Source organism: Mesoplodon mirus, assembly GCF_964341445.2.
Source record: "Mesoplodon mirus genome assembly, chromosome: 14".
In the NCBI taxonomy this organism is placed as follows: domain Eukaryota; kingdom Metazoa; phylum Chordata; class Mammalia; order Artiodactyla; family Ziphiidae; genus Mesoplodon; species Mesoplodon mirus.
In genome coordinates, this window is record NC_138990.1 from 66,460,897 (window position 1) to 66,478,182 (window position 17,286).

At 36.2% G+C, this 17,286-nt stretch overlaps 1 protein-coding gene across 33 annotated transcripts in view; it reads right to left on the reverse strand.

Annotated features, from left to right (window-relative positions):
• Positions 1–17,286, reverse strand: part of NRXN1 (neurexin 1) — a gene marked incomplete at both ends in the record, with an annotated part of 1,125,847 nt that overhangs the window by 691,755 nt on the left and 416,806 nt on the right. For all 33 annotated transcript variants that reach the window (XM_082643223.1, XM_082643222.1, XM_082643212.1 and 30 more), the window contains one exon: positions 101–402. In XM_082643223.1, the coding sequence (XP_082499349.1) occupies positions 101–402 (302 nt within the window). The remainder of the gene's footprint in view (positions 1–100; positions 403–17,286) is intronic.

Genomic DNA, 17,286 nt, shown 5'->3' on the forward strand with positions numbered 1-17,286 from the left:
CTGAGGAGCCCTGTATCATGTTGTTAGGGTTTTCAAGTACCACACACACAGCTGTAGCGAGAAACAAAGCCAGTTACTCTCTTATCCACTGCGCTGTTACCTGACGCAGATTCCTGGTGACTTTCACATCATGCCAGGCATTATCATTAAACTTTCCATTCACGGGCTCCACTAGTGCTTCAAAGGCCCCTGATCCCAAATTAATGACCAGAGAGACAGCTCCATTTTTCAGGGCGAGATTGACATAATCAGCTGATTTCCCAGTGTGAAGCATCAGTCCATTCCTCTGAAGGGTTTTAAAGGACAGAGTTATTTCATCGCTGCTGCTTTGAATGGGGTTTTGAGACAAGTCGTAGCAGAAGTATTCAGATCCCTTGAAAGTGGCAATGTATTCTTCTTTTCCTAGAGGAAAACAGATACATACATGCATAAGTAAAGAAACATACTATGTAAATTAGCAAATCTTCACAGAAACAATAACTGATCAGCCCCCAAGTTAACTCTTTGTCTAGTTAACATTCATGACAAGAGCCCTGTCAAAAAGAGTTAAATAGTACTGTACGTGGCAGTATATTTTTAATAAACCTCAGCTATTGGGCCATCAACTGCAATAGCTAAAGCTGACATTCGTGAAAATTCAATGCATTTTTAAGTATCACTGCAAGAGCTCTGATCAGAGAAAGTAGCTCTGTGATATCTTGAGGGCACGAGTCAGGTACCATAAATACATATTGGATGGTTCTACTCTGCTGGCAACAATGGATTCCAATGTGTTTACAACATTCTCTCCATCCAACTGAGGCGTTATTTTAATTTTCAGTGAGGCGTTTATATTCAAAGATCTTCTCAGTGAAGAGCCAAATAGTTCCACCACTGAGAAACCATAACAGATGATCTGATGAGGGGAAAGCAAAGAAAAAATAATAGAATTTGGTCTGGAAGTAAATAGTTTTCCTATAGAGCAAGGGCATTTTTTCTCCCTGGGTGGAGGCGGCAGTGATAGAAAGCTTAATGGCATTAGCTGGATCGTTGGTTCATTCCCTGATCTCACCAAGCAGATGGTAGGGCTGGCTTTTATGAGACTGGAAATCCAGGACATCCTCAGGGGAACAGCATGTAAATGAAGTCTCAACATCTTCTATATATCTCAGTCTTTACTACATTTAGGAGTAACAACGTAGATCCCACAAAATGTTAGATCAAACAGAAATGTGGCTATTTGGAAACAGCAGTCTTTTCCCACTAATTAAACGAGTTTAACCAAAAAAAAGAGTAGAAGCCAAAAGCTCCCTCAACTTTCTAGGCAATGATGGCGTACCAAGAAAAATGAGACAGTATGGTTTGGACTCAGCTTCTGATAAACTATAAACATAGAATTATAAGTGATACTAGAAAATCTTAACCTGTTTCCCTGGTAATACAGCATCTCTACTATGCCTACTGGAGGGTTCATATACTAACAGGGGTCTCACTTTTATCCTGGCAATAGGATTTTACCTCAGGACTATTGTCATTCAATAATCTAATAACTCATGTCTTTGCATCAGAGCTCAAATCAAGGTCTCAGCTCATCAAGGCCCAATGACCTGACTCTCTGGATACAGAAAGTACCATAAGCAGCTACAGGTAAGCAAGGCATGGCACTGAGTAAGACAGTGAGCACCTAAGAACTTTCACAAGAGAGTGAATCCTTGAGGGAGAGTCACTGTCTACTAGTAAACTATTAGTGAAGACTAGTGGTCAGGCTAAACCCACCACATTCTGAGGCAGAGTCACCAAGCACAGCCTAATCCATACTAGAGGGTCCCTTCCATTCAAACACTCAAAATATTGGCTGAAATTCCCCCAAGTGTTAAGCCCAGTGCTAGTCTTTAGGGATAACAGCATGACCAAGACTGACCTAATCCTTGTCTCTGAAAGTTTACAGTTTAGGTGTTTGTTTCCCTGGTCAGTTCAATATGGCAAGTGCCTTGATATTGGGAGCCAGCATAACTAAATATTTCTGATATACTAGGAAAAAAAAAAAGCAGGCCCAACTATGAATTTAGATCCTAGCTGGCCAATTGTTAACTGCACTGGGGGCAATAATGCATCTTTTAAAATCTCAGTTTCTAAAAATGGTTAGTGATACCAGTCTTTATATAATGAGATAATGCTGTACAGGCATCTGGCAAAGTTGGTGGGCACTAGAAATGGTAGATGTCTTCCTCCTTGCCTGCCTAATGTAATAAATGTGATAAATGATCTAAAACAAATAGTATATGTCATACTTCATTGTGAAATCTAGAATACTCTCTTTAAGATCAGAAACAGAACACAGATGCCCACTAGCAACATACTGTGCTTAAAGTCCTAGATAATGTAGGATGACAAGAAAAACACATGAGCATTATCAAGAGTATAAGTGAAAAAAAACCACATCATATTAGCAAATATAATTGTATACACTGAAAGATCAAAATTACCTTTAAAAAAAAAAACTGTTGGGTTTAAGATATTTCAGAAAGATTGCAGGGTTATACGTACCAGGGAAAATCAATATTTTAAACATACAAACAGATCTATAGATTCAATGAAATTCCAGTAAAAATCTCAATGATTTTTTAAAAATGAATACGAAAAGCTGATTCTACAAGTTCTATGAGAAAAACAAAGAGCCCAAAATAGCTAAGGTACACCAGAGAAAGAAGATTAAGGAACTTTCCTGTGTAAAAATGAACAATTATTAGAAAATTATGATAATAAAGATAATGCATTAGGATAGACAAAAGGGGGAGAATAAAGATAATAATTAAACTAAAAATAATCTTAAGCATATATGAAAATGATTTATATCAAGTCAGGCATTGCAAATAAGTGAGCAAAGTATAGATTAGTCAATAAATGGTGCTGGGACAACTGGTTATCTACATGAATAAAGTGAAATTGGATCTTTACATCATTTTGTTTACAAAAAATGAATTCTCCATGGACTAAAGATATAAATTAGTAAGTAAGTCTGTAAAATTTTTGTAAGACAAGAAATTACAATACCGAAATATGGAAGGATTTATTAAATAGCCACAAAAATCACTAATAAAATATTGATAAATTCAACTGCATTAAAATTAAGAACACCTGGTTCATCAATAATACCATAAAGAGAGTAAGAATCTAAATTAGGTTGGTAGAAAATATTTTCAAACCATATTAATCTACAAAGGACTACAATACAGGATTTGCAAAGCATTCTGATAACTCGATTTAAAAAAAAAGATGAACGATGGGAAAGTGGGCAAAATAAATGTATAGTAATTTCATAGAAAAACAGGTATATGCTGTATGAATAAATAAAAAGATGCTCAATTCTATGAGTCTTCAGGGAAAGGGAAAAATCAAATTATATTCAGAAACTATTTCATAGCCATGAAGTTGACAAAATTGATATGAAAAGATAGAAAAACTCCAGGCTTTGTAAAAGCTATAGAAAAATAGTAATTCTTATCCAATGCTAATGAGAGTGCTGATGAGCTGAAAAATCGACCAATGGCAATAAGCACTATTTGGCCTTATGCTAGCCCATGGGAACGTCACATATTATAAAGGTGTCAGTCTTTAGAAAATTGTTACCATAGTCAATAAAAATACAACTCCCAATTCCCTTCAATTCATTTCTCTCTTCTCACTGTTCTGATCATTTGATGATAGGGAGCCAAGTGAATTCTGGTTCATATCTGTATACATACATCAGATATACTGAGATTCACTTATCTGAAAATGATATTTGCAAACTTTTCATCCCCAAGGAATACTCAGAACAGGTCTCTGAGCCAAAGGGAGTTTTAGAGACCCTCTTCTAGCCCAAGCTTTTAATTTACATTGTTAAGAAAATGATGCCCATGGAGTTTAAATGACTGTCAAATTCAGAAAGTGCACCAACTACAGAAGCAGGATTAGAATTCAGCCTCTGACTACCCTTAAATACTAAATAACAGAGTTTGGGGGCTTGAAGAGGTCTGATCTAGTTAAGAGGCTGTAGCATTTTATCTAAGTGATTTCACATCATTCCAAATATGATTTATTCAAAATAAATCTTGACAAAGGATTTATTTGCCAGATAATGTGGCAGAGCCAAAGGAAAAAAATAGTAAATAGAGTGTGCAGTTCACTAGATGGAAAGCTGTGAAGTTAAATGAGAATTGATGACATTTCACACCATCATATTCCTATTACTTAAAAATGAAAATGTATCCCTCCTTTTATATTGTTTAATATCAAATTTAGATGATTTAAATTTGCATTAAATGCAACCACATAGTTTTGGAAAAAAATCACCCTGTATAATATATCATTACCTCAAAAGACCATAAATGAGACATGAATCTAAGCAGGGGAAATCTTTTTGCTATGTTTTTTTTTCAAGAAAGAGTATGTGTACTATGTGAGAACACATAAGTCATTCTATTTTCTTCAAGAGGACTATAATTCCTCCAATTATTTGTTACCATACAGTCTTTGTCATTGTTTTGTGCTATGTCATATGCAAATACCAAACAGCATGGTGAAGAGTTATTTATGCTTTCCTGTTGAACACCTAAAGAATGGGTCTATGTCCATTTTAAAATGTAAGTCCCAAATATCTTGTGCATTTCTAGAATGTTCTAAAACAATAAACATAAAAAAGAAATTAGATTCACAGCAACATATATATCAACAAATCCTTATATCCAGGATACATAAAGAACTTATACAAATCAATCAGGGAAAAAAAAAAAAAAACTAGCCAAACCAACAGGAACAGACACTTTTATCCATGATAAAAGGATATCCATATGGAAAGATGTTCAACTTTATTAGTATTCAGAGAAATGCAAACTAAACCACAATAAAATATCAATACATTCCACTACAATGAATAAAATGAAAAAGACAAAATGCACAAAGTGTTAGTGAGGATGTGGAGCAACTAGAACTCTCATGTATTGCTGGTGAGAACTGCTTTTTGAAAATAGCAATATCTTTTAAAGCTAAACACCTGCCTACCTTATGACCCAGTAACCCCCACTTGTAAGGATACATCCAACAAAATGGACAAAAAGATCATCAGAATAACATACTAGAATGTTTACAGCAGCACTCTGCACAATAACCTCAAACTGAACAGCACTGAAATGCCAATCAATAGTAGAATGGATAAATAAATTGGGGTATAGTTACACAGTGAAATATTAGACAACAATGAGAATATATAATCTACAACTACGTGCAAAAATATGGATAAATCTCAGAATAATAACACTGAGTAAAAAAAATTCCACACATAAAAGAGAACATACTTATGATTCCATTTATATAAAAAATTTTTAAACAAGCAAAACTAATCTCTACTGTTGTAAGTCAAGGTAATGGCTACCTTTGGTAGATATGAAGCAGGGACTAGTTAGGACTTTTTGGGTGCTAGCAATGTTCTGTTCTGGATCTGGTGTTGGCTATGGGTGTGATCAGAGTGCAAAAAATCATATAGCTGTACACTTATGATACGTGCACTTCTTAGTATTTATACTATATTTCAAAAAATAATTTAAATACTAGTTTAAATAATCTGTATGATTGAGAACAAAACAAGTTCACCTGATAAAGTCTTTTCTTCCTGATTAATAGGGTGATACAAGCAAGACATTATTCCCATTAATGTTACTTTTACTAGTAAAAATGAAAATAATAGCAATAGTAATAATACCAGTTATGTAGCATTTAAAAACTTTTCAATGCATATTAATATCCTTTAATACCATTTGCTCTCTAGAGCAACCTCATGGGATTTAGAAAAAGTATATAAGCTGCAATGGATATAATTATAATTGTTTGAAGGACCATATCCAAATGTGCTGATTAATGGATCATTGTCAAAAGGGAGTCTCTATTATTCATCATAGAAATGCTATGATAGAATTAGAGAAACAATTAAAAAATAAACTGCTCAAAAGCTTGGAGCGTTTTTCTAATACTCTATATTAATTTGCTTTCTCTTGCAATACAATTGGAGGAAGAGATCTAATAGAGTGCCATTGGAATTAGTCCTATTCAATTTTCAGCCCTCTAATAATTTAGATGAAAATACACAGTTCTTGCTCATCTAATTTTCTGAAGGAAATTTCAATGAAAAAATCCAAATTGTACAAATTCTTGTTATGCTGACTGGATAAGCTGATTCTGACAAAGTTAAATTTAATGAGAATAAACCTGAGTTCTATTCTCAGGTCTAAAACTACTCAACTGAACAAGTAAGAGTATATAGAAAACAAGATTTCCCAGACACATCAGATAAAACAAACAAAGCCAAATCTTTAGAGGATTTAGAACATGAATCAACAGTGTGATAGAGACACTCAAAAGAGCCCAGGTAAGCACGGGTTACATTCATGAAAGTTCTTAGAGGAGGGATGGGACGGTCTTGTGCTTTAGTGCTAGGCAGCTCATGCCTGTTATCACACTCCTATTTAGACAAGCTGGAGTATGTTTGGATATATGCTAAGATGATAAAAGGCTTCTAGATTATATAAGGTAGTGTTAAAAACCCTCTAAAGAAAAAATTTAGGGGCTACATGACAGTATCTTGAAACATCAGGAAGGGTGTCCCCTAGAAGAGTAATTCCATTTTGTATGGAAACAGGGGTGTAAGTAGAATCAAAGCATGAAAGGTATGGCAAAACATATTCTCAATATAATGAAGACTTTCTAAGAGAGGTATCCAAAGGTGGAACATTCAATCTGATAGAAAACAAATTACTCATCAAAAAAAGAACTTAAACATAACTGAAACACTTAATTGCATATGGCAGAAGGTATTCAGTCTTTGGATGGAAGAATGAACAAACAGATCCTTTTCAACAGCAAGAATTACTGACTTCTACTTTAGAGAGAGGACTATTACACAAAGAAAGGTTAAATGGCTCCCCAAGTTCACACAGAAATTGATTCTCAGGATAATGCCCCTTCCCATTGCCTATGCTTGGGATAAAGTCTCGTTAATTTGACCCTATGTTTCCACAATTTTCAGCTTCACTGAACTTCTTTACTAAGTGAAGGATCTGCAAGGGAATGGCTCTAGTTCCTAAGGACAATGATGTCTATAGGCAGAGAGAAGTCCCACTATTCTCACTTACATGAAGAATGTCAGGCCATTTTCCTAAGCCAAGAACCTGACCTACATTACTGTTCTTGATTATCTTGCATTTCATATACACAATCCCAAATCACACAGGTTTATAAGGTTTTACTATACCTTAAAATATATTCTAAGACTGTGTTAAACACAAAGCAGAAACTGAAATCAACATGTGAAAAAAAAAACAAGTGAACAAAAACCGACGTTTGAGTAAGAGACTTGTTTCATTTGTTTTACTGCTCTAGTAGTCAAATATACAAGAATATTGTGCCGAAAATGTCCTTGACTAAACAAAAGTACACACTAGAAGTTTACATTATAAAATTAAATAACATGCCTGGTTTTCTCTGACTATAAAGGTAAAACAAGTTTAGAAAAACAGGAAAAGAAAGTCTGCCTATTGAAATCACATCAGGTTAAATTCTCAGTCCCTCAGTGTAACAGAAAATAGCATAGTTTTATTTGCCAAAACCCTTTGTAATTTAGAAATTAAAACAATCAATTGATCACTATAAGGAAAAACAGCATTATTTTAAAGGGAGAGTAGTTCACTCTTTCCTTGGATTTTCTACCTGATGCAATGCTGTAAATCATTCCAAAATTCCCAAATGTGATTCAACCTACAGAAATTCTGAGGCTAACTTCTATTGTTTGCAGCAAGAAATCAAGCTTCATAAAATATTCATTCTTCAAGGTTTTATTTCACTTTAGATATACCTCAAGGCAACCAATCCAGAAATAAGTTGCCAAGAATCCATCAGATAACCCCAAAAATAGGCACACTCTTAATGACGATATATGTGAGGTCATTATTTGGCACAATGCTCTAATTTATTAGATGAAGAGAGTGAGGCCTCAACAGATAAAACTGTGGTCACATAACAAATTGGAGTAGAATCAAAATATGTATAACTCTTGCCCTCTTTATTCCAACCTCATGTTCTTCCTTATTTCCTATATATTGCCAGGAAATGAGCCTCTAATTCATAACCAAAAACTAAATGCAGCTTAAACTTGAACATATTAAAAAAAAAATAGGACACAGCCCAACACTCTATGACAATTTTCCAATCCTATTGAGCAACTGATTTGCATTTCTTTCAATAACTGCAGGTGCTGGGAACCAAACAGGCCACTCCATGCCCAACTGGGCTGATGACCATTCAGTTCTGCACAGATGATATGACACACAGGGAAAGTCATAAACAAACATTCACCAGGTGTGCAATATCGCAATTTCTGGGCCCACCTCCAGCTCAACTCCCACAGTTGAATCTATGACAACTAGACTCTAGCATCTTTTAACCTGGAGGATACCAGTGACACAATCAAAGTAAAAACATAGCTTGGTGAATTTAGGCTTTGCAAAGAATCTCTATATGAACTTATTATTCCTTTGGGGTCAATCAATGATTACCTAATAAATAAATTATATATATGTGTATATAGCAAATATACTATTATATATATAATTATAGGAAGACAATGATATTTATAGCAGATTTATAGATATCCTGTATTTATAAACAATCCTCATTTATACTAAGATCAGTATAAACTAAGAACACTTGGATTTTAGAGTACCACACTTTGCACTAGGGGAAGAGAAGGGATGCTGGAAACCCATGGTATGTCTTTGATCTTAAGGCAAAGAATATTGAATCCAAAAGTCACACATGTAAAGCACCTAGCAGTCCTCAAACTGGAGTTGAGAGGGAGATTAATAATTCATTCAGGCATCATCTTGGTCAAACTTTTCTCTTTTATTCCATGTACATATAAGTCCATGCCACTCTCTCACTTCGTTCGAGCTTTCCATTCCCCCTCCCTGTGTCCTCAAGTCCATTCTCTACGTCTGCGTCTTTTATTCCATGTACAATGGAAAGCCATTGGAGTATTGAGGCTGGAGAGTGACAAGTTCTGATTTACATTTTTAAAAGTTAAGTCTGGCTTCTGTGTGGAGTTTGGATTCTGGATATGCATGAAAGTGCTAGCAATGAGTTATAAAGTGATAGACCATAGGAATGAGGGCTATAGAGTCATATACACTTGGCCCTTCCATTTTATTGGGATGGAGTCAGTGACAGGAAGAGAACAGGACAGTGGCCATGCTTATAGTCTCTTTCTGTTGGTTGTACCTGCTTCTTTGGTTCACCCTCACTGACCTCTGATGCCTTCCAAATGGTAGAGTCCTAAGTGCTCTGTAGGTCCTCCTCACTGCATTTTCCAAACATAATTTAAGGGGTGGGAGTGGTGGAGATAGAGAGATTCATCTGGCTCAACCTGCTTCAGGTTTCAACCCCATTCTCATATTGTGAGTACTTAAATAAATAATCAGTTGTCTTAAAAATTTTGTTTTCTCATCAGCGAATGGAGGCAATAACACTAGGAACTATATAACAGGTTGGTTGTGAGGATTAAGTAATAAAAGGTATGTGCAATAAGTTTATTAGAGTCAAAATCCATGGGATATATTCATGGCATATAAACATGAAAGAGTATTTATGTATTCATTATATTTCTTCAGTCACTGATTGTAAACATGCATGCACTGTCACTTCCTGTCCCCATCTCTTCACAACATCTTGGGCAGAATTATTAAATTTGGGGGCTTTTGGTTATTAAAAACTCAGGCTAATTTATAACTCTCACCTAAGATTTGATGTAAATTTCAGCCTTCAATTCATAGTCTGAGTTGAGGAAGGAGGGGAGGATGTGGTATGACCACAGACATCTTACCACTTGCCTTAAAACCTGGTCCTTCCATTTTATTGGGATGGAGTCAATGACAGGAAGAGAATAGGACAGTGGCCATGCTTATAGTCTCTTTCTGTTGGCTGTACTTGCTTCTTTGGTTCACCCTCACTGACCTCTGATGCCTTCCAAATGGTAGATTCCTAAGTGCTCTGTAGGGCCTCCCCACTGCATTTTCCAAACATAATTTAAGGGGTGGGGTGGTGGAGATAGAGAGATCCATCTGGCACAACCTGCTTCATCCTCTGGTTCCAACACACTGCATCTGGCTACTGTGATCCCCTGGCCCAGCAGCCCAGCAAGTGGCCTTCTTGTGAGTGATACTGGTCAGATGGCTCAAGCCCCAGACTAAAGTGGAGTGTCTGCATGACCCATAGAATCTTAGGCATCCTGGCTATACCAGATGTTGAGAGTATAGGTTATACTCCTTGGTCTCTGTCCACTGTACCAGTCCCTTCTCTCCTCAGAAAGGCACGAGGCAGGTCAGCACATTTGATGCAGACACTGTCATATGTAAGGAATGCAGAATGCAGACATTCCTCTTTTGCAGGCATACACAGGCACTGCACACGCTTCTATAGTAGTCTGTTCTCCCGATTACCTTGGGTAAAGGAAGCACATTTCTCCTTGGACAATACATTTTCATGGGGTCTATGACCTACTGACTCTTCTGCCCCACTCACCCATCTCCAGTGCTTAGGTAGATAAGGAAGGTGGCAGGTAGGGAGGAATCAGGAGGGGTCAAAAGATCAGTCTTGCTGTCTTCTAGTAAGTGCTAAGGAAGATAACTGGCCTGTTTTTAGAGATTTTCTTTGTAGTGGAAGTTACTTAAATTCTGTTTCAGGGGCCTTTAGTTAACAATTCTATGAGAAAAATGTATCCTCAGCATGCTGCTGTGAACATAAAAAAATACCTGGCATATGGTGGGCAATCAACTGTTGGTTATTATTATTGTTATTATTAAACTAACTACCATATTTTAAAGGACTGTCCAGCAGTTTTAAAAAATCAGCTTTTTACCTAATCTTTTAATAACCAGAATATCATTATGCCCAGCACCCTAATTCTAGGAAATTTTTGGTTAATTCAGGTTCATGGAGTAAGAAAGAGATGGAGGTATTACAAATAGCATAAAGGAAGGAAAAATATGTCTCTTTATTGATGGTTTACCCTTTTGAAGAGGTTTATACCTTGATGACTTGCAAAATGATTTCATGAGGTTTTTGTGTTGTTTTTATTTTTCATTCTCTAAGGGAAAAAAGCATCGCACTAAGGATCAGGAGAGTTAAGGGCTGGTTTCCACTCAGCCACTTTTCAGCTCTCTGCCCTTGGCCACTCCACTTAGCCTCACTGGGCCATATTTTCTTCCCTGGCAAAGTGACATAGTTGGACTAAGTGATCTCCAGTGTTTCTTTCAATTCTAAAATTTTATGTCCATATAACATTCTTGATTCATTGAGCCACTGTTTCATTGATTCACTCAATAAACATTTACTGAGGCTCAACTCTGTGCCAAACTCTACTGCTTTCCTGCTGTCAAAATCACACAACATGCTAGAGTTAAAGTGTCTTTAAAGGTTTCTGAAAAAGCAGGCTGCTGCTTTTACAAGGAACTTTCCATAGCAACCTCTGTCTCCCCGAGCTTCTAGATCTACTTTTCCTCTTATACTGTAAGGACTTAAAATTTAAGAAAAACAAAGCAACATGGAAGGTGTTCTGTTCACACTCTATCAGAAATAAACTTTCTATTCTGATCACTTTTCTTCCTTAGTCCGGAAGAGAACCTTCAATAGACTTTTTGGTCCAATATATGCTGGGATGTTAAAAGAATGTAATGAATTTTTTTTCTCCCAAATTTAAGGTACTTTTCCATATAAATGAAATTCTTAGAATAATAAAACATTTGAAGAGAAAGCTGATATTACTTACTATATGTTTATATGAATTAATTTGGGAGCATGTATATTTCTCTAATGAATGTATGAAAGGATAAATCAATAATGACTAGTGTTTTCCTATGGATAGAACCCTTAGTTTGGAATTAGGAACCCTGAGTTCAGTTCCCCCACTTAATGGTTGGTGCTACGTGACCATGGGCAAGTAGATGTAGCTGAGTCTGAGCTTACTTCAGTACAATGGCTATAGTCATGCTGTCATGCCACACCTTCAGATTTTTTAAAAATAAGGATCAGTAATATAATGATTATGGAATTATTATCATTATTATTAATTACATACTGATTCTTCCATAACCTCCCCACATCCCATCTGTCATAGCTGTATTGAAACCATCATAAATCAACATTGTCTAGCTCAGCATTTTTCAAACCAGGTTTCTCATCTGCTTTGAATACTATTTTCTCAAGCCTCCCAAGGATGGTACAAAACTAACACCTTTCTAGATACATAGGAGAGAAGTTAGTTATTCTGTACAATAGATTCCTTAGGATTTTATTCCCTTCCCAACACCAGCAGAGCTCCAGCCTAAGGCAAACACACAGAATTTATCAGAAAGAGTTTGGAAGTAGTTTACAGAATAGAAGGAATCACTGAACCATCAAGTCTTGGAAAGGATGGAACATGGGGAAGATCTAAGTTCCTCATAGTTTTGGTCTCCTATATGGTTGTATCGCTCGTATAACTCAACAACAGCGAACCCCAGACTCAAAGTAATTTCATTCAAGTCCTGAATTCCCCAAAGGGGATGAAATTTGATTAGCTCAGTTTGTGTTGGTCAGAAATATTTACTCCCCGTTCAGACTTTTATGATTGGAGTAGGGGAAACAGGCAGGATTATAAAACAGGAGCATATGGGGGAATCACATAAGAGGACAGCCTACTCATTGATTAACACTTGACATTGTCATCAAGTCGGTACTGGGATCTAATATTAAAAGAGAACCCTTCCCAGCGTGTAGAAATTATTACAATTTCCTTTTTAGAACACTAAATATAAACTTATGTCTCAAGCTCCAATTTAAAAAAAAATGGACATTGGCTGATTTGTGGTTAACTTTCTTTTAGCTGTGAAACTTTATCAGAAATCTCAGTGAATCACATAAATGTAAATTTTAGAACTGGAAAAAGGAGACCTTTAAAGGTTATGAGATTTTCTCTGGCGTCTATAGCTAGGCACAGGTGAAGCTGAGATGAGAAGCTGAGTCTCTAGACCAGTTGATCCCAAACAGGGCTGGTCATCAGAATCACCTGGGAAAGAAACCGTTAAAAAATATTGTACAACACAGGGAATATAGCCAATATTCTATAATAACTATAAATGCAATATAACCTTTAAAAATTATGTATCACTATGTTATATGCCTGAAACATATAATATTGTACATCAACTCCACCTCAGTAAAAAAGAAGAAATAAAAGCATATTTCTAGCACCCATTCCCTTAAGTCCTACTTTCAAAAGACTGGAGTAGTGCTCCTGATACTTTTTTTTATTATTTTTTACTTCCTAGTTATTTCCAGTAACCAGTTAAGCTTGAAATTCAATGTTTCTTGTAAAATACTGGGCCTTCCCCCCTTCCCTTACTCTCCATGAAAAGAACCCACTTCCCAACAAACAGCACAAAATATACAATAAAATAGATGAAATATAAACAAAGCAATCGAAAAGCAGAGCACATTCTCATTTTCTAGTTTGGAAGTAATTTGATTGGTGAGAGAACATTCTGGCCAGACTGAATAATACCACCTCTTGATCAGTAACTATAATTCACAATACATCTGTTCACTTCTCACACTGAGAATTCTCTGATCTCAAGGATAAGACATATTTCCACACTCACAAGCTATAAATGCTTTTTTTTCCTTTTCTACCTGTTGTGAGTAAACCAAACATCCTATTGAAACAAGTCTTTTCTTTCTAAAGATCATCGGCCTTGACACTCTATGGCAAGAACACGTGATATATTTTATATCCCATACTTGAAATAAGTTGCCTCCCCTTCCATTCCCCACACTACATGCCTTTCTCATGAACAATTCATAAAACCATTAAAGAGATCTTCTAATTCAAGGTCTTTTGAAAATTTCTTCCCAGTTACCCAGGATTCACATACTGTACATAGACTTTGTACTTGCAATGCACTCTTCTATTTTTTTTATAGAACTAGGAATTGTTCTAAATTGACTTCATAAAAATAACGGTTCACCACTCAAATTCGAAAAACACTGATTTAATTCAGCCTTTTCATTTTACAGATAAGAAAACTAAGGCCCGGGGAATTTAAGAGACTTGGCAAAAAACACTTAGCTTGTGAATACCTCAGACTAGAATTTGGATCTCTGACTGAATCCTATGCTCTTTCTACTACAGTCTGCTGCATTTCTAATGCTATTTTAGATAGGTTTGAATGGACACCTTCACAGTTTCAGAGGGAAGAAAATATTCATTTTGAAGAATATAGGACAGTCTAGCTTTTTCACCAAGATGTTCAATCCTAATTTAATCTCTTTCCCAGATACCTAGCTTTCATATCTCCTAGACAAAATATGCAAAATTATAGCTTTATAGCTTTCATATCACCAGTTAATATTACTATTATTTTTCTTGGCTATTATCTCAAAGGGAAGTAATCATCTTGACTACCTTACCATATTTGCACTAATTATGTTAAGCTTCTCAACATCAAAATTTTAATTTTGCAGTTTATTTTGATTTATAGTATTATAATGAAAGTCTTTGACTTAAATGTTCAAATATTCCTACTTAAAAACAGACAATGCATTTTATTTTATATTGATAGTATTACCAATAATGTGGGAAAAATCTGTATCATTTTATAATAAAAAATAAACATAAATTGAATATACATAACTATATTGACAAGAAGCTAATTACTGATAATTAGGTATATCAGGCTGAGGTGATCTGATATTATATTTAATATTCATAGTAGTTCTCAACTTGGCATCACAATGAAATCACCTAAAGAGCCTTGGAAAATATTAATGCCTCAGGCCCTGCCCCGGGTATTGACACTTTCAGAAGTTTCCCAGGTGGTTCAAACGTGCCACGTGCCACGTGCCACGGTAGAGAATCAAGGGTTTAGAAAGATATGACCTACACGTTTAACGTGTAACAATTGTGCCTCTATAAATGTACTAATTAATTATAATAATGTGACAGGGCTTCCCTGGTGGCGCAGTGGTTAAGAGTCCGCCTGCCGATGCAGGGGACATGGCTTCATGCCCCAGTCTGGGAAGATCCCACGTGCCGCGGAGTGGCTGGGCCTGTGAGCCATGGCCGCTGGGCCTGCACGTCCGGAGCCTGCGCTCTGCAACGGGACAGGCCACAACAGTGAAAGGCCCGCGTACCGCAAAAAAAAAAAAAAAAATTAAATTAAAAAATAAAAATAATAATAATAATAATGTGACAAAATGTTACAGCTCTTTAAGCTACAATTTACACTTCAGGCATGACCTGACCTGTGTATAGTATTGCTTTACATTTGCATATTGTTTGAGTAATTAATAAGCAGTCGGCATATTTTATCTCATAAAATGGGAACAAAGTGCATTTCCTCTCTCCCCTTTGATGTACGTTATTAGACGGACCTTTGAAAGCATCTGATTTTAAGTCACAGTTTTCTTTATAAGGGCCAATCTTTACATAAAACCACATGCATGAATCTTCAACCCATTCAGATGCTGATTTTATACATTTCCTTCCTGAAGGAAAATCATCTAAGAAGCAATCTAGAGTTGTATCTTGCTGCCAATTCAGGCAATCACATTTGCCCAAGCACACAGAAACCCCCAATGAGCTGAATTCAATTGTTTTCAGTTTTTTTAATTAAAAATTTTAGCCAATCTCCAAAACTCTCATTATACAAAATATATAAGGTTTAAGTATTTCTGGCAAAATTCAATGCAAACATTCAAAGAAGGCAAACATTCTGTCTTGAACAGTGCTCTTTATTTGCTGGTCAGAATTAAACCTGAAGCTGATGAAAAGCTTATGGAAGCTAAATATCCCACCGTGGACGTTAAAAACGAGGATGTTCTACTCTAAGGAGAAAGTCATGGAAGAAAGAACTGGGATTAAAATAGATAAAGAAAGACGCAACACAAGAGCTAGTCCTGAAATAGTTAACAAGAGCCGACACCCCTCCATCAGCAACCTCTCCTTGACAGGCCTGTCTTTCTTTAACAGGTTGATACCTCTGTACACCACAGGCTGAAATTTTAAGTGCCTAAGCTCCTCTTCCTTCTTCTAATAGACAAATGCACAAAAACCTCATTTTTGCTTCCCTTGCTGCTGTGCCATAATAAACAATTGGCTCGGGATTTTAACCAAGTCAAATGTTGACTAAAAGCTTCCTCACAAAAGCCTTTTAATAAATTTCTGCTTGTGTTTTCTTTACATGTATTTCAATTTGAAGACAAAGAGTTTTTTCCCCATTTCCCTCATTTGCTGTTGCTTGTTTGACTAATTAAAAAGCACACTCTCTGAATGCTGAAAAGAGAAAATGGAAGAGTGGGCAGATGGGTCAAGATGGAATGTCCGTGGCTCTGGCAGGCCTTGAGATTCTTTCCACTAAAGCAAATCCTTTATTCTTCTAGCTCAGATTCAAGGAAGGCACAGAGGCAGCCCTTCGGCCTTTCCTACTTCAGGTCAAAGTCCTTTTTATACTTGGCATACAACCTAGATGCATCAGAATTCCATACAAAATGGAAAGTTTTATGCTTCCAAACAATTCAAGTGCATTCTGTGGTCCTTGCATCCTGTGGGCTGCCCTGGCAGATTTGAGGCATCTCTTAGGGCAAAGTGATTTGAAAGCTTTGAGGTTTTCTTGGCGACTGGGAAGAATAATTTGACTTCACTTGGAATAAGATCATATCCAGCAGAAAAGATCTGCTGGGCTCAAGGTCACGGACCTTGGCTCTGTGGATATTCAGTTATTCAGCAGAATAACCACTCCAAGCCTTCAAAGCACTTTTGCATGCTGCTGCAGGTGTTGCCTGCAGAGACCATCCTGACAGCCGCTGAGTTCCTGCATCTGTCTGTCCCCTTCTTAATGCTGTCTCTTCTGCTCTCTGAAAACCACATTCCCTCTTTATACATATATATTCATGTATATGTATGCAATCCCAAAGATTTTCAAAGAGATGTTTCCATGAATCAAGATCCATATGTACATATATAAAGGACTAAGTAAAGTTTCCAGAGGGAGTAGATTTTTTTAATTGACGCATTTCAAAGCCTTAAGTCTTAAGCAGCATTTCAGAATGCGTTTGCAAAATAAATCATGGAAGCCCCAAGGAATTAATTAAGTCATTGATTAAAGAAACATATTAAAGACCTACTATGTATGAGGCACTATATTAATTACTTAGAGGGAAACAACATTGAATTAGACAGATAACTAT